Source organism: Podarcis bocagei, assembly GCF_964188305.1.
Source record: "Podarcis bocagei genome assembly, contig: HAP1_SCAFFOLD_119, whole genome shotgun sequence".
Taxonomy (NCBI): Eukaryota; Metazoa; Chordata; class Lepidosauria; order Squamata; family Lacertidae; genus Podarcis; species Podarcis bocagei.
In genome coordinates, this window is record NW_027670313.1 from 1 (window position 1) to 26,937 (window position 26,937).

The window sequence follows — 26,937 nt, forward strand, 5'->3', positions numbered from 1 at the left end:
GAGGGAGCCCCTGGTGTCTCCTCCTTCTCCTGACTCACCTCTGCCTCTCGACCTTCCTCCTCCCACTCGCCTCCTTCCTCTTCTGCCTCCGATTCTGGACTGCATTCTGCCTCAGAGTCTCCCAGCTCACTAAGCCCTCTTTCCAATTCAGCTTCTGACACCTCCTCTTCCCAGACTTCTCCCTCTTCTCCCTTTCACTGCTCATCCTTCCTCCACCTCCACTCCTTGGTCTCTAAGATGTCTTCCCTTCCTGGTTCCCCGGCTGCTTCTTCCCACCATTCCTCTGTGCCCAACCAGTCCATGACATTGCTCCATCCCTCGGCCTCTGTCCCCACAAGGCAGCGTCCCCTGACCTGATCTGGTTCCACAGCCGCTGCTTCCCTTCTGCTCCCGTGAAAAGATGGATCAGGAGGTCTTGCTGGCATCATTCTGTCTCCTGAAAGAGAAAACAGGTAAGCAGGATGCCAGGCGTGCCCATGTCTCTCACAGGTGAAACAGGGCATCTCTATCTACAGATGGGCCTTTCAGAAAGCCTTACCTGCTGAGTGCATTTGGACATTTGTGCCCATTGTGCCCATGTTAGTCATGCAGAAATACACCTCTCCACCTCTAGACCCTTCCTCCCTACTCCCCCCCCAAAAAAAAACTTGATGAAAAGAACCCAGAGATTATATGGGAAACCAACAGAATGAGACCAAATGGTGAAAAACCTCCTTCCTCCTTACCCAGTGGCCTCTCTCTGGTGTCCAACGGAGGCCTCTCTGCCTCACAGGAATCTAGGTCCATTTCCTCAAAACAATCCTTTTCCTGAAAAAAGCAACAAGGATTCAAAACAGAGAATGAATGACAAGAAATAGCAGAAAGATAATGGAAAAGTAAAAAACTTTAAGGGTGTGAGATCTCATTCCATGGATGCCTTCCCAGAAAAAGCATGGGCCATCAGCAGAGCATTATGGGATGTTCTCCATCCTCTTTGGAGCCCCAAATAATAATAATAATAATAATTTTTCATTTCTACCCCACCCTCCCTGGCCGGAGCCAATCTTTTGGCGGCTAACATCATAAATCTAACACAGTATACAAAGAACATAAGAACAGGCAATCGATTAAAATACTTCTTAAAATTAGTTCAAAACAAATTAAAATCTGGACAGACGGCAGTCCACTGGTATAATGATAATGATGATAATAATAATAATAATAATAATAATAATAATAATAATAATAATAATAATAATTTATTATTTATACCCCGCCCATCTGGCTGGGTTTCCCCAGCCACTCTGGGCGGCTTCCAAAAGAATATTAAAATACTGCGATACATCAAACATTAAAAACTTCCCTAAACAGGGCTGCCTTCAGATGTCTTCTAAAAGTCTGGTAGTTGTTCTTCTCTTTGACATCTGGTGGGAGGGCATTCCACAGGGAGGGCGCCACTACCGAGAAGGCCCTCTAGCTTGTTCCCTGTAACTTGGCCTGTCGCAGTGAGGGAACCACCAGAAGGCCCTCGGTGCTGGACCTCAGTGTCCGGGTAGAACGATGGGGGTGGAGACGCACCTTTAGGTATACTGGACCGAGGCCATTTAGGGCTTTAAAGGTCAGCAGCAACACTTTGAATTGTGCTCGGAAACGCACTGGGAGCCAATGTAGGTCTTTCAAGACCGGTGTTATATGGTCTCAGCAGCCGCTCCCAGTCACCAGTGTGGCTGCCGCATTCTGGATTAGTTGTAGTTTCTGGGTCACCTTCAAAGGTAGCCCCACGTAGAGTGCATTGCAGTAGTCCAAGCGGGAGATAACCAGAGAATGCACCACTCTAGCGAGACAGTCCGCGGGCAGATAGGGTCTCAGCCTACGTACCAGATGGAGCTGGTACACAGCTGCCCTGGACATGGATTTAACCTGTGCCTCCATGGGCAGCTGTGAGTCCAAAATGACTCCCAGGCTGCGCACCTGGTCCTTCAGGGGCACAGTTACCTCATTCAGGACCAGGGAATCCTCCACACCTGCCCGCCTCCTGTCCCCCAGAAACAGTACTTCTGTCTTGTCAGGATTCAATCTCAATCTGTTAGCCACCATCCATCCACCAACCAACTGCCTCCAGACACTCACACAGGACCGTTACCGCCTTCACTGGTTCTGATTTGAAAGAGAGGTAGAGCTGGGTATCATCTGCATACTGATGAACACCCAGCCCAAACCCCATGATGATCTCTCCCACCGGCTGCATGTAGATGTTGAAAAGCATGGGGGAGAGGACAGAACCCTGAGGCACCCCACAGGTGAGAGCCTAGGGGTCTGAACACTCATCCCCCACCACCACTTTCTGAACACGGCCCAGGAGGAAGGAGCTGAACCACTGTATGACAGTGCCCCCAGCTCCCAGCCCCTCAAGACGGTCCAGAAGGATGTTATGGTCAATGGTATCGAACGCCGCTGAGAGATCCAGCAGCACTAGGAAACAGCTCTCACCTTTGTTCCTAGTCCGCCGGAGATCATCAACCAGCGCGACCAAGGCAGTTTCAGTCCCGTGATGAGGCCTGAATCCCGACTGGAAGGGATCCAAATGGTCCGCTTCTTCCAGGCGTGCCTGGAGTTGTTCGGCAACCACTCGCTCAATCACCTTGCCCAAGAATGGAAGATTTGAGACTGGGCGATAGTTGGCCATCGTGGCTGCAATAAAGATGGTTTTTAAAGAAGCAGTTTAATAACCGCCTCTTTCAGCGGGTCTGGGAAGGCTCCCTCACGGAGGGAAGCATTCACCACCCCACGAAGTCCATTGCCCAGCCCTTCCCGGCTAGCTTTTATAAGCCAGGATGGGCAAGGATCCAGGAGACAGGTGGTTGGTTTCACTCGTCCAAGCAGCCTGTCCGCAAAGATATATCACCTGCCTGATAACAAATGTTGGAAATGTAAGGAAACTGAAGGAACATTCTTTCACCTCTGGTGGACCTGCCCTAGGGTTAAGGCTTTCTGGGAAATGATATATAATGAGTTGAAAAAGGTATTTAAGTATACCTTCCCTAAGAAACCAGAGGCCTTCCTTTGGGGCATTGTTGGCCAGAGGGTGTTAAAGAAGGACCGAACTTTCTTTATGTATGCAACAACAGCAGCAAGAATACTTTCACAAAACATTGGAAGACCCAAGAGTTGCCCACTCTGGAAGAATGGCAGACGCAACTGATAGACTATATGGAATTGGCAGAAATGACTGGCAGAATCCGAGACCTGGGAGAAGAGGCAGTGGAAGAGGACTGGAAAAAGTTTAAGGACTATTTACAAAAACATTGTAAATTGTATGAGTGTTAAGAAGGATGCAGGACTGAAAACAACACGGCACCAGCAATTTAGTTGAAAGAAACATGAGAATAAGTGAGATTTGAGAAATAAGATAAATTTTGGAATGACATTATGTCTAAATTAAGTATTTAAGTATTTGATAAAAATGTTTAAAGTTGGGGACATAATATTTGAAAACTACAAAATAAGAGTTGAAATAAGGTGATAAATTGCTGTTTATGATTCTATAACTGGGAACGCAGGGATGGGAGATGCGAGGAAGTCCAAAAGTTTAAGAAAAGATGGATGTTAGATATTTGATTTTGTGGTGTGTTTGTTACTATATGTTTGTTTCTTTGTTTTTTGCTTTTTTCTATTGTTCTTTGTTTGTTGTATTTGGGTGAGGGTGTTATATGTGTTTGGTGAATTTAATGTTTAAAATCTTTAATAAATATCTTTTTAAAAAAACAACAAGCAGCCTGTCCACATCCTCGGAGGTAACAGATTGGAACTGATCCCACGCAACTTGACTAGACAGGACTCTAGCACTCTCCCGCCCCGGCCCTGCTCCCACGGTGGAGTCTACCTCTTCCCGAATCTGAGCGACTTTATCTGCAAAAAACTTTGCAAATTCATTGCAGGAGATCATGTGGCCCGTACTGGGCCCCGATGTAGCAGGTGGTTCCGCTAAATTGCGGACCACCTAAGAAAGTCTCCTGCTGCTGTTTTCTACAGATGCAATGGAGGTGGTGAAGAACGTCTTCTTCGCCGTCGCTACCGCCACTTGGTAGGCTTGACATTGAGCTCTAACCTGTGTCCGGTCAGCTTCTGAATGGGTCATCCGCCACCGGTGCTCTAGCCGTTTCAACGATTGTTTCATTGCCCTCAGATCCGTGGAAAACCACGGGTCTGTCCAGGCTCCATGCAATCGGAGAGGGCGCTTCGGAGCCAAACAGTCAATAGCCCTGGTTAACTCCACATTCCAGCGGGCCACCAGGGAATCAGCTGAAAGGCCATCAACATGGGATAAAGCATCCCCTACCACTCTCTGGAAACCATTTGGATCCATTAAGTGGCGGGGGCGGACCATCTGAATCGGTCCCACCTCCCTGCAGAGGGGAAGGGTCGCGGAGAAGTCAAGTTGCACCAGGAAGTGATCTGACCATGGCACTTCTTTCGTTTCGCTTTAACTTAGTGTCAGATCACCAACATCCATAGAGGTAAACACCAGGTCCAAGGCATGTCCGCGGCTATGGGTTGGGCCAGACTTATTCAGGGACAGCCCCATGGGGGCCATGCTTTCCACGAAGTCCCGAGCGGCCCCTTGTAAGGTCGTGTCGGCATGGATGTTAAAATCCCCCAGGACAACCAAGCTAGGTGTCTCCAGGAGAACATCCGCCACGACCTGAAGCAGCTCAGACAGGGAATCCTTGGTGCAGCGGGGAGGTCGGTACAGCAAAAGGAATCCTGTACTGCCCCTATTGCCCAACTTCCAGAACATGCACTCAGAGAACTGGGTCTTCCCAATAGGACGCCTGGTGCAAACTAATGACTTCCTAAAAATCACTGCAACCCCCCCTCCCCGCCCACGTGACCTGGGTTGCTGTGCGTAAGAGAAACCTGGTGGACAAGCAGCGGCAAGGACAGGCCCATCTGCTTCCTCCAACCAAGTCTCTGTTACACATGCCAGGTCAAGTCCTCCATCCATGATCAAGTCAAGTAAAATTGAGAGTGGTTAATATTCGCTAGGGCCAACTACTGTTGCCACTGGTCTTATAAAGAAGGTGTGAGCGGGCTAGGAAGCCTCTTTAATGCTTATTCTTGTACGGAAAGAAAAGAATCAGACTGAACCCTGAACAAAGGCCTGGCGGAACAGCTCTGTCTTGCATGCTCTGAGGAAAGATGTCAAATCCCACAGTGCCCTGGTCTCTTGTGAGAGAGCGTTCCACCAGGACGGAGCCACATCCGAAAAGGCCCTGACTCTGGTCAAGATAATATCCAGAAGAAAGTCTCTCTCACCTGCTCTCTCTCCTCTGCCTGACTCAGGAGGAAACCTTCGGCCAGGGCCACCGCCTGGGAACTGGTCTCCGCTCCACACTCCCTCACCCAGCTCTCCATCTCCGGAGGAAGGACAGCCAGGAACTGCTCCAAGATCACCAGGTCCAGCATCTCAGCTTTCGTGTGCCTTTCTGGCTTCAGCCACTGAAGGTCAAGGTGGTAGAGTCGGCTGCAAACCTCTCGGGGTCCTTTGGCCTCCTGGCAGCAGAACTGCCTCACCTGCTGGCTCTGCACCTCTGAGCGGAGGGTGTCCTCCTCACCCAGGATCTTCTGCCCAGAGTTTTCCCAGAATCCCCCACTGCTCCCAGTTTGGATGGCATGGCCTCTTCCTGCTTCAGGGCCAGCTGGGTCTTGCTCATCCATCTGGGCTCTCAGGAAGCCTCGGAGAGATCGGAAGGAACCCTTTGGTCTTCTGCCAAGTTCTGTCCGTCTGAATGAGAAGCTCTAGCAAATCCTACAAAGCAAAAACATTGTTCTGTTACAGAATCTGTAGGTCAGGAGAAGAAAAAGATCCCTGAACAAGCATGGATGAGTCTTGCCAGGAATCAGGACTGGACGGGACCAGAGCCCAAACCATGAGATACCTTTTTGAAAAGAAAGAGGAGGAGGAAGGGGAGAAGAAGTAAGTCTCCAGCCCTCTAGCAATGCAGAATGTGGAGGCAACTGAAGGGATTTCTGGGAGATGAGTCAGCCTGGTTGCTCCTGCCTTCCAGTCAATGCATGAAGTCAGAACTGACTGACAAGGGAGTCATTTGAGAAATGGATGCTTGGCTCTAGTGGGGGTCCTCATCCGGGGGTCCTCAGGAGTTGTTCTCCCCCCACCCCCCCTTCAGGGCACATTTCCCCCCTGCTTCTATCTCCTTTACTTGCACTTGGACTCTCTGCTGCTCTCAAGACAGACTCCTGGGGTGGGGTCCCTTTTTCTTTCTCTTGAGGGCCAGGTGTGTAACTGGCAAACCCCCTGAGGGCCAAGTGGGTGGGGCCAAATACATCTCCTTTGAAACTCAGAGTAAAGGATGGGTAGTTTGATGATGATGATGATGATTCTCTTAGATATCTTAACACACGCACAGCCCTTGATGCCAAGGTCCCTGGAGGCTCAGTGAGTAGCAGCGCCCATTTCCGGCTGCTTTGCCAGCAACAATCCCTTTGGGAGAGAGAGGACGTGGTCCTGGGATGCCCTGCTCTGGGTGCGAGGGGATGGCTGCCGTGGCCTCCGTGGGGAGCTGCCCTGGGAGACACTGGGAAACTGGTCCCCAATGCAGCAGCCAGACTCTGGGCTGGGATCCCTCTCTTTATTCCTGGCCTCCCTCTCCCACCTTTCAGTCCTCCCTCCCTGGGGGGTTTTATTGGGGGGGGGGGAGCTAGTTCACATCCTCGTCCAGCTTTGGAAAACCATTTGCACATGTTTCCTCTGTTGTGCAGTGAAGCTGAGCGACGTCACAGCGAGTTAAAGTCCCAGGGGCTCCTTTGTTTGAAGAAGGGAAATTTGGGGTGGGGTCATTGATTTTCTGAAGGGGGGGCGGAGGGTCAAATGAGTTTGGGACCCTCTGATCTGCAGGAAGGAGAGCGTGGCAGACCTGGCCCCTCCCTGGCAGGACCCTCTCCTCCCTGACTTGGGGTCCCCCCCCTGCAGGAGCAGATCCTCCCCTGCTGCATCCCTGGGACCCCCACCAGATCCCAGAGAGAGAGAGGAGACTCACCAGATCCCAGGAGAGAGAGGAGACTCACCAGATCCCAGAGAGAGAGGAGACTCACCAGATTCCAGAGAGAGAGGAGACTCACCAGATCCCAGAGAGAGACACCCAAGCAGGGAAGGACTGGGGAGGGAGGGGCCTTGGCTCTGGAGGACCTGCCCCCCCCGCCCGCTTCCTGTCCTCTCTAGGAAGGCAGCTCGGATCCCTTTAACCCTTGCCAAGCCGAGTCCCCCTTGGCAAAACCTCCGATTCTTCTTTTCCTATGGATTTCGGGGGGGGGGGCGCTGCCCCCCTGGCTCCCTCAATGTCCAGATATCCTTTTGGGGGCGAGGCTCTCGGTTGGGCTCAGAGCATCTCCTTCCCTTGGCCAGAAGCCGGAGGAACAGCTTGCAGGGAAAAGGGCTTTGCAGGAAGGAAGGAAGCTCCTCCTAGAATTCAGGAGTGGAGAGATAGGAGGGGATCCCAGGGTCATCTAGTCCAACCCCCTGCAATGCAGGAATCTCAGCTAAAGCATCCATGGCAGATGGCCCTCCGATCTCTGCTGAGAAACCTCCAAGGAAGGAGAGTCCCCCACCGCCCGAGGGAGACCTTTCCCCTGCAGAGGCGTAGCAAGGTCAGGTGGCACCTGGTGCAAATTTATTTGTCCCCCCCCCCCCACACACATATTGATTGCTCGGGTTCTGCTGGGTTGGCATTCAGCCTGGTGTTCCTGCTGTTATGGAAAAATCTAGGTGTGAGGCTGCTCCGTCCCCCAGCTGCTTGAGCGGAGCCGGCGGGTCCCTGCGGAATAAAGGAAGGAGTCCAGCCACCAGCCGGAGGAAATAGCTGTAGACCAAAGTTCATTGCGCAACAGGTTCAAGGAGGAATATTGGACCCCGAGGATGGGGTGACAAGGACTTTTAAAACTTTCCCAGCATATTCCAGAATACAGTTCGTACAGCATTGTTGCTACATCACTGACATGTCACCAAAGGGGAGGGGTTAGCCTTGGCAAAGATGTCCGGACAAGTCCTTGGTACAAGATTAGCATAAGCAGACATGGCAGGGCAGGACTCAGGTATAAGATTAGCATAGGCAAACACCTCTGAACAGCGGCGTAGCGTGAGTTGTCAGCACCCGGGGCAACGCAAGTAATTTGCGCCCCCTAACCCGGGGCAAGGCAAGTAATTTGCGCCCCCCCCTAACCCCTAACCTGCGAGTTGCCGCTGGCGCTGCCGCCCAAACGACGCCGCTTGCCCGGAGGAGGAGGGGGGCAGAGAGGCGAGGAAAATGCAACGGCCCAGCAGCTGCAGCAGCAGCGGAGGAGGCGGGGCTGTGAGGAGGGGCTGCCTGGCGCGTCCTCCGTGGCGAGCGCTGAGAGCCGCTGCCTGCCGGGCGCCTTCAGCCGGGCGTCGCGAGACATGCGGCTCTGCTACAGCCTGCGCCCGAGGCTCTTCGGCGACTCCGGAGGCAGCGAGCGCGCCCCCCCCCCCGAGATGTTGCGCCCGGTGCGGCCTGCCCCCCTTCCACCCCCCACGCTACGCCACTGCCTCTGAAGTCCCACCACCCAGAGTACAAGAGAACTACCTTTGCGTGTCTGGACCCCTTGGCAAGTCTGGTGATGGGATGGGATGAGGCTTTCCTTGGCCAACAATCAGCTCAGCACTTGTCACCTCTGGGCACTTCCTGCGGTGGGAGGTGTGTCTACATGTCTTCAGGCTTGGGGAGGTGGCAGAGAAAAGAGTCCTTTTTCCAAGGGCAAAATAGTGTTGAAGTGGAGGAAACTGGGAAAGGAGATGATTTTATATGATTGTAAAAGCTAGGTAACTTCCCTGAGCCATCAAGTCGAAAGGATACATTTATGCGTGATATTTGTAACATTTTAACAACTTTAAAGATGTGCCCCCCCCCCGTAATTTCCGTAACAGTGCTAAGCAAAAGGACACGTGTGAAGGCCTCCCCCTCCCCCCTCCTCCTCCGACTGCCCCCTGTGATAGGAATTTTATGGTCTTAGATATATGGTAATGTTCATAAGTGTACCAACCAAGCACATACATAGATCAGCACAGGAAGACCAACCTGGAACCATTTCGATTCCTAAACTGAGCAAATGTTTTCTCTGCAAGGTCAAACTGGAAAAGCCTCCCCATCGTCTTTTCCTTCACAAATCCTCTCTTAAGGGTATGTCTGTGTTTGAATAGGGTGTGAGCCTGTGACCAGCCCAGGAACTAAGTATTTATCATTACAAAAGAATGGCCAGGCTCCCCAGGAAATCCAATCAAGTAACCTGCCAGACAGGAGATAAACAAGGGCAGGAGAAAAACAACATTCAAATTTCTGTTTTAAGACCGCCTTTTTTGTGATGTAGGTGTGATGTATCTGAGGGATGGTCTTAGGTTACACCCCTTCTGTGATGTAGGAATGATGTTTCTGGGGGTGGTCTTGATCTTCAGGGTGGCAATTTCAAAAGTCTTGATAAGGCCTTGCACACCATTTTTCTGGGTCCCTCCCCTCTCCTGCAAGTGAGGGGATCACCCTGTTGCAACAGTTCAATAAAGGCCAAGCCTACAGGCTGCTGTTTTGCTCCAAGTTATCCTGGTTGGTGTCTTTGTTTTTGTCCAAGGGAGCCCTCGGATTTTTCCGTTAAGACCCCCAGGGCTGGACTCGAGGGGTGACTGCCGACCCCCCCGCTCCACTGCATGGCGCCCCTCCCACCCCTCCTCACAGGCGCTTGTCAAGGGGACGTTGCCTCACTGCCGGGAAGCCCAGGGAAGCCCAGCGCTGGTTGCCTTTCCTTGCCCGCAGGGGTCTCCACCCCTCACTTTCTGCGCAGACCCCATCCTAGGCTTGGCTGCGCTCGGGAGTCCAAGGCCCCTCCAGGGTGCAAAGATCTGCCCATTCCCCCAAATTTAGTTAATTTCAGTGCGCGGCACCGTGGAGAATTGTTAAGGGAGAAATCTGAGGCTCCCTTGGACAAAAAACAAGGACACCGGGCAGGAAGAGCAGAGCGAATTGGTCTGGATTGAAGACTGTCGCGACAGGACTCCCACCTGCCACCAGGTGGAACAGGATGGAAGCCCTGAACAAAAGAGAACCCAAAGTTTTATTAGCTGCTCATCCCCAAGTTACACCCCCCCCCAAAACTGCATCACTCCTACACCTGGTGGCAGTAATCATGAAAGGGGAGGTCTGGTGGCAGTAATCTGAGCATCCTGGACCCTGCCCCATGGTTCCCCTTGCCCTCCACCAAACACCCAGCGAGTGTCACAAAAGAGATCTTTACATTTCCCGGTTTCCCAGCCAAGTTCATCACCCCCTTTTGTCTTCCTCTGGGTTTGTTATTTCTGGAATGGCTACCTCTCTGGCACTCAGGTCTCAGGAGGCCAGGGATTATCCCTCAGGCAGAGGGGCTGCTGAGGAGCTGAGCTCACAGGTCTAGATGAATTTCTGAAGTTTCCCCAGTGAGCCAGTACATAGAGACATTGATCAGTGAATTCTTACATTTGGTATCGTGCAGCAGAGGCCCTTTGAACAGAGAGGTAGAAACTGCGATGAAGTGTTTTGTGGGGACAAGTCACAAAAGTGATGGTGCTGATTTTGGGGGTGGGCTGCATGTGCATGATGTCTGCTGGAGGGGCAACCCCTCCCTCCCCCAACCTAGACACAAATTCCTGCAACCGTTTGACAAGCGCAGCTGCTGGCGCGGCGCATCTTTGGTAAATGAGCACACCCAGTCTCAAGTCCTTTAGAGATAAAGTAGGTATACATCTCAGTAATACCTGGGTATATGTGTATTTTGTTTTTCTAGCTTGATCAAAATTATTTATTACTTCTTAACAGGTAGATGGCTAAGAGCTTAGGGGGCTTCAGTGGCCGCCCCTGGCCCCCACCCCTTGCACCCCCCAGGTAAAGACGGCCCTGGCCCTCTCCGAGGGTCCGTCCAGCTCTGGGCTGCTGCTGCTGCTGCTGCTACTCACTTGCAATCATAATTAAAGCCTGCTGCGTGTCCTCTGTTTTTTTCTTTTCAAGGGAGGGTAACAAAATCAGACCAATTGCATTTCTTCCCTTTGAATGGCGCAGAGCCAGCCAGGCAGGGAGGGGAGAGGGCAAAGCGACACATCAGCGCAGCTCCCCCTCCCCTCGAAGGCTCGGGGTACGCTTGGAGTTGCGGGCGCGGGCGGGCGGGCGGCAGGACGAATGTCACCCCCCTCAGGATGGCACCCGGGGTGGTCCAACCCCACCGCCCCCACCTTGTCCCCCCTCTGTTCCCCTGGCCTGGGGTTCCCTCCCTTGGGGGTGGGATAAACGTTTAGTTGGGGCTGGGGATTAGTTTAACTTGAGTATAAATGTAAGTTTTTCTGTGTTGTTGTTATTGTTAAAATTAGCTTCTACTGACTCTTTGGGTTATTGTATAGTTTGTATTTGGTTCTTAAGGGGAGCGGGCCAGGGCTGCCGGGAAGGGGGCCCCCGCCAACAGAACGGCTGGGACAGAACCCACCCGGCCATTCCAGCCGTGGAATATGATTACAGTGGTGCCTCGCAAGACGAAATTAATTGGTTCCGCAAGTTTTTTCTTCTTGCGAGTTTTTCGTCTTGCGAAGCATGGTTTCCCATAGGAATGCATTGAAAATCAATTAATGCGTTCCTATGGAAACCGCTTGCCAGGCTGGCGGTGCGGAGAAGGGCTTTTCTCCCCACCGCAAGCCTTCAGGACAGGTACGGGAACAGAGGGGAAGGCGCGCAGCGCTTTCCCTCTGTTCCCGGGGCTTTCGTGGGAGGAGGGTTTTTCCTCCCCGCCGCCAACATTCAGAACAGCATTGTGAATGTTGGCGGTGGGAAGGAAAACCCTCCTCCCACCCCAAGTCTTCAGGAAAGCCATCCGATGCCGCGCGGCGGGAGGAGGCGTCCCCCCCAGCCCGGCATCGGAGCTTCGTTCCGATGCCGCGCGGTGGGAGGAGGCGTTCCCCCCCACCCGGCATCGGAGCTTCGGAGGAGGTCCGAGGACAGTGGGGAAGACGCGCTGCGCTTCCCCGCTGTCCCGGAGATTTCCCTATGGGCTGTCGTCTTGCGAGGCAAGCCCATAGGGAAATTCGTTTTGCGAAGTGCCTCCAAAACGGAAAACCCTTTCGTCTAGCGGGTTTTCCGTCTTGCGAGGCGTTCGTCTTGCGGGGTACCACTGTATATTGAAACTGCCTTTTGCACAAAGGAGTAACATGACATGGAGCTGAATCCTGTTGAAATATAAAATAAATGAATAAATAATGCTTCAGTATCTGGGAAAAGATCACATGCGGAAGGCTTCAGTTTGGGCTGACGTATTTATGTATTTGGTGGTTTTACATTCCCATTAATGAAGCAAATTCTGCCCACACCTTTTGCTGTCACACAACCCCAGATCATCACACTAACTGGGTGCTTCAAGGTAGGTGTAATCCAAGTGGGATGTAAATCTTCTCCGATTCTTCTTCTCACATATTTTTCTTTTCTTCTATTATGTTCTTCAAACTCACAAAATGAAAGAAGACAAAAAAACAACCAACTTGTTAGGAAACACATAACAAGTCAACCTAAGCAAGTTGTGCTTCCTTATTTTATTTATTTGGCTATAAATTTTGATAGAATACAGGTAATTGCATTCTTGATTATATTATCTTTCCATTGATACATCATTTTATGATATTACTCCAAAAGAAGTAGTGTTATTGTCCGGAGCGCATGCCGGAGCCAGGCCCTGGGACCGGTAGGGCTTTGCAGGACTAGGGCTTTCCTAAGTTTGTTCTGAAGAGGCAAGGCAGGGCTGCACAGGTGAGGCCGATTGGTAACTCACAGCACCTGCTGGCAAGAAAGAGCCGGAAAGGGATATAAGGTCAGCATTTCCCTTTGGCTCTTTGCCACAGCAAAGCGTTTCCTTCCTTGGGCTTCTTGACTCCTGGCTTCCGGATCCTCGGACCCTTGGCTTCTTGACTCCTGGCTTCCGGATTCCCATTCCTGCTCCCACCCCACCGTCTTGCCCCCGGGTCCTGATGTCCTCCACCAGGACTTTGACCGCCCATAAACCGTAAAAGTTTGCTATGGCCAACCTATGTCCCGGCCAGGGGGTCAGATGGACGGAGCCCAGCCTATAGATCTCACCAGGGTGCTGCGGAACCTCTACACCCAGGGAGCTATGTTCTAGGGGGAGGTTCAAGCACTTTGAGCGGCCCCAGCCTGACGTGCTCCCCTGCCCCATAACCAGAGAGGTTCAGGGGGGAGCATGGTGTTGGGATTTGTCCAGCTCTGGCCCATCTGGAGCCTGTACTGGCTCGTCTTCTCTTTAGCCCAGCAGAGCGTAGTCCGCAGACGAAAGGATAAAGCAGTATGTGCCACATGCTAATCTTTATTTCTCAACTATACCGAGAACACGCAAACCTACATCTTGCCTCTGTGAGAGCAGAGAAGAAACTTACTCTCGACACAAAGAAACCGAGAGAACACTGAAAAACCGGAAACCAGTGTATGTCACATCCAGTCTCCCATTCCCGTGGGAACCCAACAGGAACTTGGACTGTGGAATGGAAACAATGTCTTGTGACATGCAAAATAAAAAAATTGCTTCTAGTAGCACCTTAAAGACCAACTAAGTTAGTTCTTGGTATGAGCTTTCGTGTGCATGCACACACTGAAGAAGTGTGCATGCACACGAAAGCTCATACCAAGAACTAACTTAGTTGGTCTTTAAGGTGCTACTAGAAGCAATTTTTTTATTTTGACTATGGCAGACCAACACGGCTACCTATCTACTATTGTGACATGCAGTTGCTGCTCAGTGAGGGAAATAGAAACCAACACATGGGGCCTGTTATGTAGTGTAGTTCACCCTGGGCCAACAGGGGGATACTGTATATAGTTTTCACTCAGGTCTGTAGGTAGTTTTCACTCAGGTCCGCGGCAGTTAGTTTAGGCGGGAACTCTGAGCTGTTGTGGTTACAATGTTGACAGCCGGCTGCCTATAAATACAGGCCGGTTGAGCTGTTCGCAGTCAGTTCTATTCCAGCTTATCTTAATAAAAGAGCTACTTGAAGAAATCGCTGTGCCGGCTGCTATGTCAATCCACTACTTAATACTGGCGACGAGGGTGGGATTGGATGGACATCAGAGCACAGCCAGATGCGGCCAGCCTCTGAACTGAGCTAAATCACAGAGCGAAATTACTGAGCGAAATCACTGAGCGAAATCACTGGGCAGAACCAATTCAGAGCTGACTGTTCTGGCTAGAGCACTGTGTTCCATCCATCGCCCTTCACGCCGGCATCGGAATCATGGCTTCATTTGTGCCTCTACCGCCGTTTGCGCCAGCCTCTGAGTCATGGGACTCCTACCTCGCTCGGTTCGACTGCTACCTCCAAGCCAACGAGCTGACAGCAGTATCAGTGGATCGGAAGCGGGGCCTATTTCTCAGCCTCTGTGGGCCTGAGGTGTTTCAGACGGCCCGAGCATTGGTTGCGCCTGAAGCAGTCCAGGAAACACCATGGGACACGATCCAAGAGAAGCTCCGCAACCACTACGCACCAAAGCCGTCCAAGATTGCTGCCCGCCATGCGTTCTACCACCGGAACCAGGCAGAGGGGGAGTCAATCAACAACTACGCCACCGCCCTGCGACAGGCTGCAATGCACTGTGAGTTCCGAGACTTAGACGATGCCCTGATGGATCGAATCGTCTGCGGGGTCCGGGACATCCATCTGCAACGGCGTCTCCTAGCCAAGCCAGACCTCACGCTACAGAAAGCCATTGAGGAGGCTGTGGCCTCAGAAGCTGCTGAACGCTCCGCCCAGGAGATCCGCAAGTCCAGCAGCCCGTGTCTTGCTAGGGGGCCAGTTCCGGTGCATCATGAAGAGGCCAGCAGTGATGAGGCATCCTCCAGTGAAGACGATGACGTGCACCAGACAAAGCGGGAGCGCAGGAAGCTCCAACAGAAGTCCAAGGGCCAACCGGAATGTGCTGGCTGCGGAGGCGACCATTCCCGTGCCAAGTGTCGATTCAGAGATGCCATCTGTAGGAGGTGTTCCAGAAGGGGCCACATCGCTAAGGTCTGCCGATCGGCTCCGTCTGACACCCCCCCTTCATCGACTCGCAAGTTCAAGTCTTCACTCCAGTCTGCCAAGGAAAGTTGTTTCGCTCTCACCAACTGCCGCTGCCCGTCTGGAACCACGATTGGCCAAACCGACTCGTCTACGCGATGCAAGCTGAACGTCACGGTGCTCATTGAAGGAGCTCCATGTGACATGGAGATCGACACCGGGTCTGCCCTGTCCGTCGTGTCATGGAGCACCATCAAAAGACTGGTACCCAGAGTATCCAAAAGGCAACTCGACTCTCACCGCGTACACCTGAGAGACTACCAGGGAAACGACATTCCCGTGGTAGGCGTTGGCCGGTTCCGGATCGCCTTCAAGGATTTTTCGGGCCTGCTCCGGTTGGTGGTGGTCGAAGGTCAGCGGCCAAGCCTCCTAGGGCTAGACTGGTTTGATGCCCTCGGCCTGGAAGTCACCGGCATCAACTGCATCTCTAACGCAGAGACTGAGGGTCTGGTCAAAGACTTTGCCGAGGTTTTTGACGGCACCTTGGGACAATATACTGGTACGCCCATCTCCTTTAGCCTTGATCCACAAGTCGCTCCCATCAAGCTTAAGCCACGCCGGGTTCCCTTTGCTCTCAAGGCTAAAGTGGACGAACAACTGGACAAACTGATCGTCCAAGGAGTTTTGGAGCCCGTTGACCACGCAAAGTGGGAAACCCCCATCGTCACGCCTGTCAAGCCAGATGGGTCGGTGAGAATCTGCGCTGACTACAAGTGCACAATCAACAAGGCACTTCAGCAGCACGCTTATCCGGTTCCTGTTGTCCAACACCTGCTGCATTCCCTAGGTGAGGGTAAGGTCTTCGCTAAGCTGGACCTTGCCCAAGCCTATCAACAACTGCCAGTCGATGATGCCACTGCTGAAGCCCAGACAATCGTCACCCACCGGGGGGCATTCCGTTGCCGCCGGTTGCAGTTCGGGGTGAGTGGGGCTCCTGGCATCTTCCAAAGCCTTATGGAGCGTCTCCTGCAAGGGCTTCCGGGCGTGGTACCATATTTTGATGACGTCTTGGTGTCTGCAGAATCACACCAGCAGCTGTTCGAGCGCCTCCGTGCCGTGCTGACCAGGTTCCAGGAGGCCGGGCTCAAGGTAAAGAGGGAGAAGTGCCTGATTGCCGTTCCACAGGTAGAGTTCCTGGGCTATCTTATCGATGCCTCCGGCCTTCATCCAACCACATCCAAGATCCGCGCTATCCAGCAGGCCCCCACCCCAAAGGACAAAACGGAGTTGCAGGCATTCCTGGGGCTGCTGAACTTTTATAACATGTTCCTGCCCCACAAAGCCACTGTGGCTGAGCCTCTTCACCGACTCCTTAGCACTAAGACGCCTTGGGCCTGGGGTCATCGAGAGACGGCGGCCTTCAACGCGGTCAAGGCTCTCCTTTCTTCAGACAGTGTGCTGGTACAGTACAGTGAATCCAGGCCGCTGGTCCTTGCCTACGACGCCTCACCTTTTGGCATCGGTGCTGTCCTTAGTCACCGTTTCCCAGATGGAAGAGAAGCACCGCTCGCCTACTTTTCCAGGACACTATCTCCGACGGAACGGAATTACAGCCAGCTCGACAAGGAGGCATTGGCACTTGTGGCTGGAGTGAAGAGGTTCCATGAATACCTCTATGGCAGGACTTTTGACCTCATCACTGACCACAAGCCACTCCTGGGCCTCCTCGCCGGTGATCGTCCAACTCCACCGGTCCTCTCACCACGCATGCTGCGATGGACTGTTTTCCTGGCTGCCTACCATTACCGGCTCATCCATCGCCCGGGGAAATCGATGGGCCATGCCGACGCCCTCAGCCGTTGCCCTCTTCCAGCATTTGTGGAAGACCCGGCTCCAGCTTCATCGCTCCTCCTGATTGAGGATCTTCCGGCAGCGCCTGTATCGGCTGCCACTGTGGCCTCCGCGTCTGCCCAGGATCGAACCATCAGCCAAGTGCTCAACTGGGTGTGGAGGGGGTGGCCACAAGGGCCTTTTGCATCGGAGTTCCAGCCCTTCGCAACCAGACAACATGAACTCTCAGCTCATTGCGGCTGTCTGCTGTGGGGAGACCGCGTCGTGATTCCCCAGGGACTCCGTCAGCGCGTCCTGGAGGCTCTGCACGTTGGCCACCCGGGAATTGTCAAAATGAAGGCGTTGGCTCGGTGTTACGTCTGGTGGCCTAATATGGACGATGCCATCACTGCCTGGGTATCCGCCTGTCAAGCGTGCCAAGAGTCGAGGCCTGCACCACCGGCAGCTAAGGGACACACCTGGAAGACGCCAAAGACACCCTGGTCGAGGGTGCACATCGATCTGGCTGGCCCCTTTCACGGCCGGACCTTTATGGTAGTGGTGGACGCCTATTCCAAATGGTTGGAGGTCGCCCTGATGCCCTCCACCACTACCGAAGCTGTCATCCGGGTGCTGCGAGGCCTGTTTGCAACGCATGGGTGTCCTGATGTCCTTGTCTCTGACAACGGACCGCAGTTCACGTCAGGCACGTTTGAGCGGTATCTTTTGGGACTGGGCATCCGCCATGCCCTAACGGCACCTTTTCATCCATCCAGCAACGGGCAAGTGGAAAGAATGGTGCGCTCGACAAAAGAGGCACTGGCGCGCCTGGACCGGGGAGACTGGCATGAGCGGGTCGCCGAATACTTGTTCGTGCAGCACATCACTCCTCATGCGGCCACAGGGAGGAGTCCTGCTGAACTGCTTATGGGCCGCCGCCTCAGGTCACCGCTCGACCGGCTACACCCAGACTTTGCCGTGGCTGAACCCCCAGGCTGTGCCAACGCACCACGGTCATTTGTCCCAGGAAACCAGGTCTTTGCCCGGAACTATGTGGGGGACATTCCTTGGGTGCCAGCCACAGTAGTGGGAGTCACTGGACCTCGCTCGTACCAGGTGGCACTCGAAGACGGACGTTTGTGGCGACGGCACATAGACCAGCTTAGGCGCAGGGTTGGCGACTTAGACACTACCGAGGTGCCCCCAACTGCGCTTGCGGCTCCAGAAGAGACACGTACAGATGGCGAGGCCCCACCTACACCTCCCTCGCAAACTGCCAGCGTGGAGCCGAACCAAGCCGTCTCAGAACAGACTCAGACCACTCCACTTGCGGAGGCTCCACCCACAGCAGCGGATCCAGGGGAGTTGGTTCCAACGCCACCTAGGGTTGCACCACAGCCTCAGCGAGAACTGTGTGGCCCTCCGGACTTGGCTACCAGTCCCCGGCGGTCTGGCAGAGTTTCCAAGCGCCCAACTCATTTAAAGGACTACGTTGTTGGACAGGTATCACTGTTGGTCTAAGTATGGGAAATGTAACCGATATGCTTTTGTGCCTAATTGAACCATTACGTGTAGTGCTGTATATAAGGAAACCATTACGATTGTAACTAACGCCTTATCTCGGTGGGGAGGGGTGTTATCTAGTGTAGTTCACCCTGGGCCAACAGGGGGATACTGTATATAGTTTTCACTCAGGTCTGTAGGTAGTTTTCACTCAGGTCCGCGGCAGTTAGTTTAGGCGGGAACTCTGAGCTGTTGTGGTTACAATGTTGACAGCCGGCTGCCTATAAATACAGGCCGGCTGAGCTGTTCGCAGTCAGTTCTATTCCAGCTTATCTTAATAAAAGAGCTACTTGAAGAAATCGCTGTGCCGGCTGCTATGTCAACCCACTACTTAATAGGGCCCTTCGAGGCTTTGTCAGCCAGTGTTGGCTGATGTCCGCCACCTGTGCAGCAGACTTTCCCACCCCACGGAGCCGCGTGTGCTTTATGGTCAGCCTCTTCGTGGGCCCGGCACTTTCTCGGGTCTCTCCGTACCTTGAGGGCAGCGACCATCTGATGGGGAATTTGGATGAATTGCCACCCTTCATTGCCACCCTGGAGGGCACGTTCGGGGAGCTGAATCGTGCCCTGGCGGCTGAGATGGCCCTGCAGAACCTCCGGCAGGGGGCTTGCCCAGTTACCGAGTCCGCCGCAGAGCTCCGTTGGTGGGCTGTGGACACCCTGCTATGCAGCTGCCTGACGGTTCCACTTCCATCAGGGCCTTCATCCCTGCCTTAAGGATCAACTGGCATGGGTGACCCCCCCTCACCATTTCAGTGGTGGGTCTGGAGGGGACCCCCCTCGCATCCGGACCCATTACCCGTGAGCCCTGTCCACTGGCCAGGTTAGTGGCACCCCTGCACCAGGAACTGTTAACGTTTCAACTAGTCCAGACGCCACATTTCCCTCTGGTCCATGGAAGTCCATGAATGTATCCTTTTGCCTTGACAGCTCAGGGAAGATATCTCACTTTATAAATCATATCAAATCAACTCCAGGAAGTGCCCAGAGGTGACAATTGCTGAGCTGATTATTGGAAAGCCTCATCCCATCCCCAGACTTCCCAAGGGGTCCAGACATGCAAAGGAAGTTCTGTTGTACTTTTGGGTGGTGGGTACTTGAGACTTGTTTGCCTATGCTAATCCTATCCTTGGGTCTTGCACTGACTCATTTTCCTTATGTTAATCTTGGGTAACCCTCCCCTTTCTGACGTTTTAGTGGTGTAGCAATGACGTATTGATGATGCTGTACGAACTGCATTCTGGGATATGGTGGGAAGCTTTAAAAGTCAATGTCGCCCCATTGCTCTGGGTTCCCTCGCTGCTCTTGAACCTGTTGCGCAACCAGAAAGGATCTCAGTCTACTGGCTGCTGTTTTGCTCCAAATTGCTTGGCGGGAATTTCCTTCTTTTACTGACCGCACGGACCCATGGGGGACTTTCCCCTCCATACTCACAGAAGCGTTGTTTAGAGTATGGAATGCTGATCATTGTTTTGTTGATTTCTAGGGAATCTAGTTCTCTCCGTTTTTGTTCTATAGCTTTAAGGACTTTTTTAAGATCCTGTTTGTTTGTAGCGTGATGAGAGGGCCGTGATGTCTTGTTCTGTCTTGCTAACTTTTAAGGGGGTTTGTTTTTTAAGGGATGCTTTTAGCAACTTGTAAGAGTCCCTAATTGTTGGGGTTTCCTTCGGAGGAAGGTTGCCCATGGGGTTGTAGGGGGGGTGTCTATCAGGGATATGCTTTTCATATTTAGGTTGAGGTCACCCCCCCCCCAGAATTGCTTCCCCTTCGGAGGAGAGGAACTTGTTTAATGTGTTTTGGATGAACTCTAGCTTTTTCAAGTTTGGGGCATATATGGAGCCAGTTGTCAGTTTAGTTTTGCCATCTAGTGTCCCTTTAGCAAAAATGAGTCTGCCTCTTTTGTCTTTGAGGACTGTTGTGGCTTTGAAGTTCAGGACTCTACTGAGTATTATGGCTACTCCACAGGACTTCGCTGAGCCAGATGACTGAAGCAGGGATCGCTCAGGAGTTTGGGAGGGTTGTGTATTGATTGTAGGAAGGCGATGTGTGGTTTCATGGTGTTTACATACAAGGTGATGCATTTTCTTTTGATGGGGTTTCCCAACCCCCTCACATTTAATGTAATTGCTTTTAAGCTAGCCATCTTGCTTATCTACTATATAGGGTGATTCCATGCCAGCCCGTCCGGGTTGCCCTGTGTCTCTCACCTTGTATTGTCTATCAAACCAGTGAAATTGCGCTGACCTAGAGGTTAAAATTAGATTTGGGTTAAAGAGTGGGGGGTGGGTTGCAGAAATTATCCCCTATGTAGTCATATAGGTGTTTATTATGGCTAGATGATGCCGCATTCTGGATTAGTTGTAGTTTCCGGGTCAGCTTCAAAGATAGCCCCACCCAGAGCGCATTGCAGTAGTCCAAGCGGAAGATAACCAGAGCATGCACCACTCTGGCGAGACAGTCCATGGGCAGGTAGGGTCTCAGCCTGCGTACCAGATGGAGCTGGTAAACAGCTGTCCTGGACACAGAATTGACCTGTGCCTCCATGGACAGCTGAGAGTCCAAAATGACTCCCAGGCTGCGCACCTGGTCCTTCAGGGGCACAGTTACCCCATTCAGGACCAGGGAGTCCTCCACACCTGCCCGCCTCCTGTCCCCCAGAAACAGTACTTCTGTCTTGACAGGATTCAACCTCAATCCATTAGCCGCCATCCATCCTCCAACCATCTTTGTGATGCCTATGTTGGATATTTTGGGGAAATTAATCCTGCGTCCAGTCAGCGCTTCACCTGCACAGCTCTGCTTGGGGCTTGAGGCCGACCTGAGCAGGAAGAGCAGAGTCACAGCGGTCCTGCCGTCCGTGTGAGATAGAGGGATAAATCAAGTCCAGAGACAGTTCGTTCTTATCTCTAGAAGCATTTATTTACAAGCCATAAATCAGTCACATTCCATTGGAGCTTTCCGGCATCTTTCCTGTGCTCCAAAAGCACACACGCAGCCTCTGAGCTGAGCTGCGTCTCTCAGTCTCAGTCAGAGAACTCTGAACAACAACACAGACAAAGACAGACAAAGCCTGTGACGTCCGGCCCTGTGTCAGGTGCCTCCCAGATACAGGACACCACGGAGTTTTAACCCTGTCAGTTCCAAACTCCACATAGGGTCCATAAGCAATGTTGCTCATGTTATTAACATCACTGGTAAGTTGGGGTAGGGACGAGGGTGTTGATATCCTCTGGCAGCCCCAATGTGCTGCTTGTTTGTCAGATTTTAGCCTGTTTGTGGATTGTTTTATTGAGGTTAGCGTGAAGCAGGACCACCTGGAGGAATTCTACCCTTATGCTTTTCATATAATCAGTTAGCCATATAACCATATATCCTTATAATGATTTTTATATAATCCATGTTTGAATCATGACGGCTTCTGCAAAAGCTTATAGCAAATTGCTTAGATCGGAAGAATCCGAAATGAACTCTGCCCCAGTTCGCTTCCCTTGTTCTTCTCAATGTCTCGCTAACATAAGAGGGAAGCAATAAATCTGCTGTGCTGGCACTTTCCCTCCTGTCCAGACAGGGTCCCGAGTAGCTCAAACAGGAAGATGCTAACCGCAGAATGTCCCGGTATAGCAGATGGCCGCGTAGGAGCGTAAGGGCCGAAGTTCCTTCTTCTTCCTTCTTACCATAAATCAGGGGAAAGGTTAAATGCATGTTCAGACTGAAAAAGCAGACGTTGGGAGGGAACTCTTTACATGATCAGGGGGCAAGGCTTGAATGCGCTCATTGGTTTTCTTTTTGCTGCTGTGTGCGATTGTATCGATTATTTCATGTATGTACTCAGGTATAAAGCCTCAGGGCGCTGGAGCCCGGGGCCCAGTCTTTGGGAAAGGATTCCACTGGGTCACTTATTGCTCAGCAATAAATATCACTTTCTTTTTCCCCACTGCTGCGTCTGTCAATTCTGGGACACAATTTGAGTGGCTCACTGGTACCTTAAAAATCCTGGCAACAAGGGGAATTATTTTACTTAGTAAGGAGTGGGGAGGGGTGCTGAGAGTGAGTTGTAGATTGTTGGGTAATGGGGAGTGTCTTTTTATGTACCTGGACTGGTGTTGGGTGGGGATCTCTGTGGAGGTGTGAGGCTGGGGGGAATATTGATCGTGTTAGCTGTATTGATGGCTTGGGGGAGAGGAAAAGGAGGAGGGGGTCACCAGTCCATCGGGTTGAGGTGATTTCTGGTTGCTTCATTCTGCCTTCTGCCACATTGGCCTCCGCTCCCCGTTTGGTGTCGTCTGCAAATGGGATGAGCACCCCCTCAGTTCCTTCATCCAGGTCGTTCATAAAGACGTTGAACAACAATGGGCCCAGGACAGAACCCTGCAGCACCCCTCTTGTCACTTTCCCCCAGGATGACGAGGAACCATGGAGGAGGACTGTTTGGGTTCGGTCAGTCAAATCCACCTAACAGTTTCCTCATTCAGACCACATTTTAGAAGCTTAATCACAAAAATATTATGGGGGACTTCATCAAAAGCCTTACTGAAATCAAGATGCATTATTTCCACAGCTATTCCCTGGTCAACAAAGTTTGTAACTCCATCCATAAAAAGGGGAGGAGAGATTTCTCTGGCTTGACTTGTTTTTGAGAAAGCCATGCTTTCGACTTCCGGTTCCGGTCGCGACCAGCGAGGAAGCGCGGAAAACCTGCTCTCGGTTTTTCGGGCTCTGCAGAGGCTTGGGGGAGACGCTAGGGCGCAGCGCACCCCAAAAACCCCAAGGGGGGCACCCTTGGTGGATAGGCACCCAGCAGCGAGGTAGCGGTCATGCCATTCTCCCGAGTTTGTGCGAGGAGAGACGAAGGTCCGCAAGCGCGAATTGGGCGAGGCAACGACTCTGCAGGGCAACGCCTCGAGCTTCAGCTGAGTTCAAGCGACAGGCCTCCTTAAGAAAGGAATGGAACCCCCAGCGTTTTTTTTTTTAACGTGTTTTTCTTTTAATGAGCAAGGCGTTAAGCTAGTTTTGTAGCTGGGCGATTCCTGGAGAACTTTGGACTGTGTATGGGAGTCCGTCCGGTGGAGGAAACAAGACGGTGCAGTCGGAAAGTTGATGATTTGAAGAGGTTTTTGAGAGTCTGACTGAGTAACATGTTGTGAGGACTTAAGAATTGCTAGAATCGGATATTTAGGACGAACTCGTCCCTGGTGAGTGTTACAGTTTGCTTTGTGGGGTTGTTTTCTTCGTCTTCTTTTGTTCACGTTGTGGCGCAGGGGCGAGTGGTCTCCGGTGTCTGCAGACCACAACTTTACAAGTAAGACCTGGAGCGTGTGTGATATCCTTGGAAGGGAGTCAAAGACAACAACAAAGGAGATAGCAGGCACAAGGCATAAAATGAAAGGACTTTAAAGACTGTAAAGACTTTATGCCTGCAGCTGCACTTTATCTGCTCTGCCTCCTCCTTCTTCCCAACTGTGTTGGTCACCCCTCCCCTGCGACGGGAGAATATGATACGATGGTTGGAGCTGAATAGGAAGATTTAATGCCTCTCCGCGGCTCAAGAGACTGGTGTACTTTATAACCTGGAATTTTGCTACAAGGGACAAAGTGGATTAACCCGGACTAGATACCCTTAAGACTTACTCACCTTCCTGTGGCTTAAAGAGGTTGGTGTAGTTTACCTGACTCGGATTTCTACTGGGGGGGGGGGTTTGGAACCTGAACTGTGATCATAACCTGGAAGTCATCTATAATTTTGAACTGGGCTACAAGGGCTGAAAGTGGATTAACTTGGACTAGATACTCTCAAGATTGGACCCCTTACGCACTGCCCAGGGTTGGGCTAGGTGGACCAGTCAGGGGTAAAGAACGAGAACGCTAGGAGGTGTAGGAGGCTCTCTCCCCAACCTCTCCTAGTGGATTGACTGCAGGATTTTCGCCCTAGGTTGCCTGAAAAATCTGCCTGGACATTGCTAAACTTCGAGGGGAGTATCCAACTCCGCCTGGGTTTTATTCTTATTTCTTGAGCTCACTTTGGGAGATTACTATTGACAATTCCTGCCGACGACGGTTATTAACAGGGGGGTCAAAAAGGGAAGGAAGTAACGGAAGGGGGGGAGTGAGGGAAGGGGGAAGGGGGCGTGAGATCAGGTGATGATGGGTAGGGAGGGGAAAGAGCCGAAGAAAGGGGGAGGGACCCCGGGAGAAAGAAAGATGTCGCGGCAGGAGGAAATTAAAGATTTAGATAACCTGTGGGCCAAAATAAAGGAGGAGTTTAAGCAAAATGTATTATACATGGAAAGTAAATTAGGAGAGGTCCAGGAGATGATCGACCAAAAGATAGAGGGAGCAGTGGGTGAACTCTCAGCCAAAATTCAAGACCTCTCAGTAAAGTCCAAAATGATTGAGGAATCTAACAAAAAGCTGCAGAAAGAAATGAGGGAACAAAAAAAGGAGACACTGAAGGTAAAGGAAGAACTGGGCGAGCTAAGCATCTCTCAAGACAGGATTTGGGATAATCTAGCCATGGCGGATATGCGGTCAAAACAGCTCCATCTTAAATTCAGGGGAGTAGCAGAGGGGAGAAACGAAGATATTAGAGGGAAAATGATAAAAGAACTCTCCAATTGGTTAAATTTAAAGGAAGAAGAGGTGGCAGCTACTGTGGATAATGTATACAGAATGAGTAGGCCTAATCATTTGAAAGCGAGTAAGTTCTTGGGGGATTGTTTGGTGATTTTTAACTCTCCGGAAATGAAAAATTTAATTTTGAGAAAGAGCTATAATAATAGACTTAGAATTGATGGAAGGCCTATTATCATTTATAAAGAAATACCGGTTAGGCTACTTCGTAAAAGAGAAGGATATAAACAGGTGGTAGCAGCTCTGAAGAGAAATGAGATCCCATTTCGCTGGGAGTTCCCGGAGGGGATCAGTTTCTTCTATAAAGAGAAAAAATTTAGACTGCTGGATACACAGGAGGCGGATAAGTTTTTGAGAAGATACGAAAAAGATCTGGGAAAGATAGAGAACAGACTAAGGAACAGGTTGGAAAAAGAGGATGGAGAGATAAGAAACATACACGAGGAGGAGAGGAGCGCAGAGGGGGAGGTGGTGGAGTCAGATGAAGAGGATGAGGAGACCGCAGTGGGAGCGGAGATTGCAGAAGAGGGGGAGCCCTCAGGAAACAGGGGAGAGAGACTATAGTTGTTGAATACGGTTAAAGGTTTAGAAGTAGATAAAAGGTAAAGCATTACACACTCATTGAAATTTTTATCTTGGTAATATAACCTAATGTTTGGGACCGCAAACCCGCACCTTTCTCTCGAATCTGTTAAATATTTTAGCTTTACTCTGGCCCTCTTCCCCTGCCAAATAAACTTGGTCAGGATTTTCTGCCAGTTCTTAAAGAGGGAGGTGCCTTTAATTATCGGAATATTTTGAAAAAGAAATAGTAATTTCGGGAGGATGCACATCTTAATAGCTGACATCCTCCCTGTCCAGGAGAGTTTTAATCTGTGCCAGGTATCTAAGTCCTTTTTAATTTCCTGCCACACCTTACTATAATTGTCCTCGACCAAGTTTATGTTTTTGGGTGATAACCAGATTCCCAAGTATTTTACTTTATTCACAACTTCAACGCCAATCTTTTCTTCCAATTGAAGTTTCTCCTGTTCGGTCATGTTTTTTGTTAGAATTTTTGTTTTCTTCCTATTTAATCTGAAACCGGACAGCCTACCAAAATCCTCTAAAAGTTCAACCACTCTACTTGCACTTTCCACTGGATTCTCCACCGACAGCACCAGATCATCGGCATAAGCCTTAAGCTTAAATTCTTTCTTCCCAATTTTTATCCCCTTCACATTCACTGCCTCCCTTATTCTATTTGCAATTACTTCTAAGACCATTATAAATAACAGGGGGGACAGAGGGCAGCCCTGCCTTGTACCCTTCTGGATCTTGAATGATTTCGTCAGATTGTCGTTTATGATCAGCCTGGCCTGTTGTTCTGAATATATTGCCCTGATACCTTTCAAATAAGAGCCTTCAATACCTGCCTTCGCCAGGCATTGTAGTAGAAATTCCCAGGAAACGTTATCGAAGGCCTTTTCGGCATCTATAAAGATTAGTGCTGCGGGAACATCTATTCTCATATCCAGGTATTCGATGATGTTTAATATGTGGCGGACATTTTCTTTTTGATGTCTGTTTGGGAGAAAACCCACTTGATCTTTGTGTATATACTTCATTAGAAGCTTCTTGAGTCTACTGGCCATAATGTCCGCAAAGATCTTATAATCGTTGTTAAGCAAAGAGATTGGCCTGTAGTTTTTTATATCTGTTTTTTCTTTCTCTGTTTTTGGGATTAAGGTTATATAAGCCTCCTTCCATGAGGCCGGGGTCTTCCCCCCCTGAAAGATATTGTTAATCACATCTTTTAAGACCGGGGCTAGATGTTCTTCTAATATTTTATAGTATTTTGCGGATAG

The 26,937-nt window shown here is 51.1% G+C and overlaps 1 protein-coding gene and 1 long non-coding RNA gene across 6 annotated transcripts; both read right to left on the bottom strand.

The window, feature by feature from the left end:
• Nucleotides 1–6: 6 nt before the first annotated feature.
• On the bottom strand, nucleotides 7–7,250 carry LOC308579522 (zinc finger and SCAN domain-containing protein 32-like). 5 transcript variants are annotated; one of them, XM_081214091.1, is made up of 4 exons: nucleotides 7,120–7,250; nucleotides 5,296–5,788; nucleotides 726–807; nucleotides 7–436 (listed from the first exon to the last, which is right to left on the bottom strand). In XM_081214091.1, exons 2-4 carry the CDS (start codon nucleotides 5,695–5,697, stop codon nucleotides 195–197), a joined length of 726 nt encoding a protein of 241 aa, XP_081070217.1. In that variant the 5' UTR covers nucleotides 5,698–5,788; nucleotides 7,120–7,250; the 3' UTR covers nucleotides 7–194. The 5 variants fall into 5 exon arrangements, with proteins under 5 accessions (XP_081070217.1, XP_081070214.1, XP_081070218.1 ...); XM_081214088.1 differs by having other exon boundaries at nucleotides 7,066–7,250; XM_081214092.1 differs by lacking the exon at nucleotides 7,120–7,250 and adding an exon at nucleotides 7,093–7,117.
• A 14,582-nt stretch (nucleotides 7,251–21,832) lies between these two features.
• LOC308579524 lies at nucleotides 21,833–23,098 on the bottom strand. Its single transcript, XR_014004517.1, has 2 exons — nucleotides 22,292–23,098; nucleotides 21,833–22,129 (listed from the first exon to the last, which is right to left on the bottom strand). It is a non-coding gene; the product is annotated as an uncharacterized lncRNA (long non-coding RNA).
• Nucleotides 23,099–26,937: the final 3,839 nt, after the last annotated feature.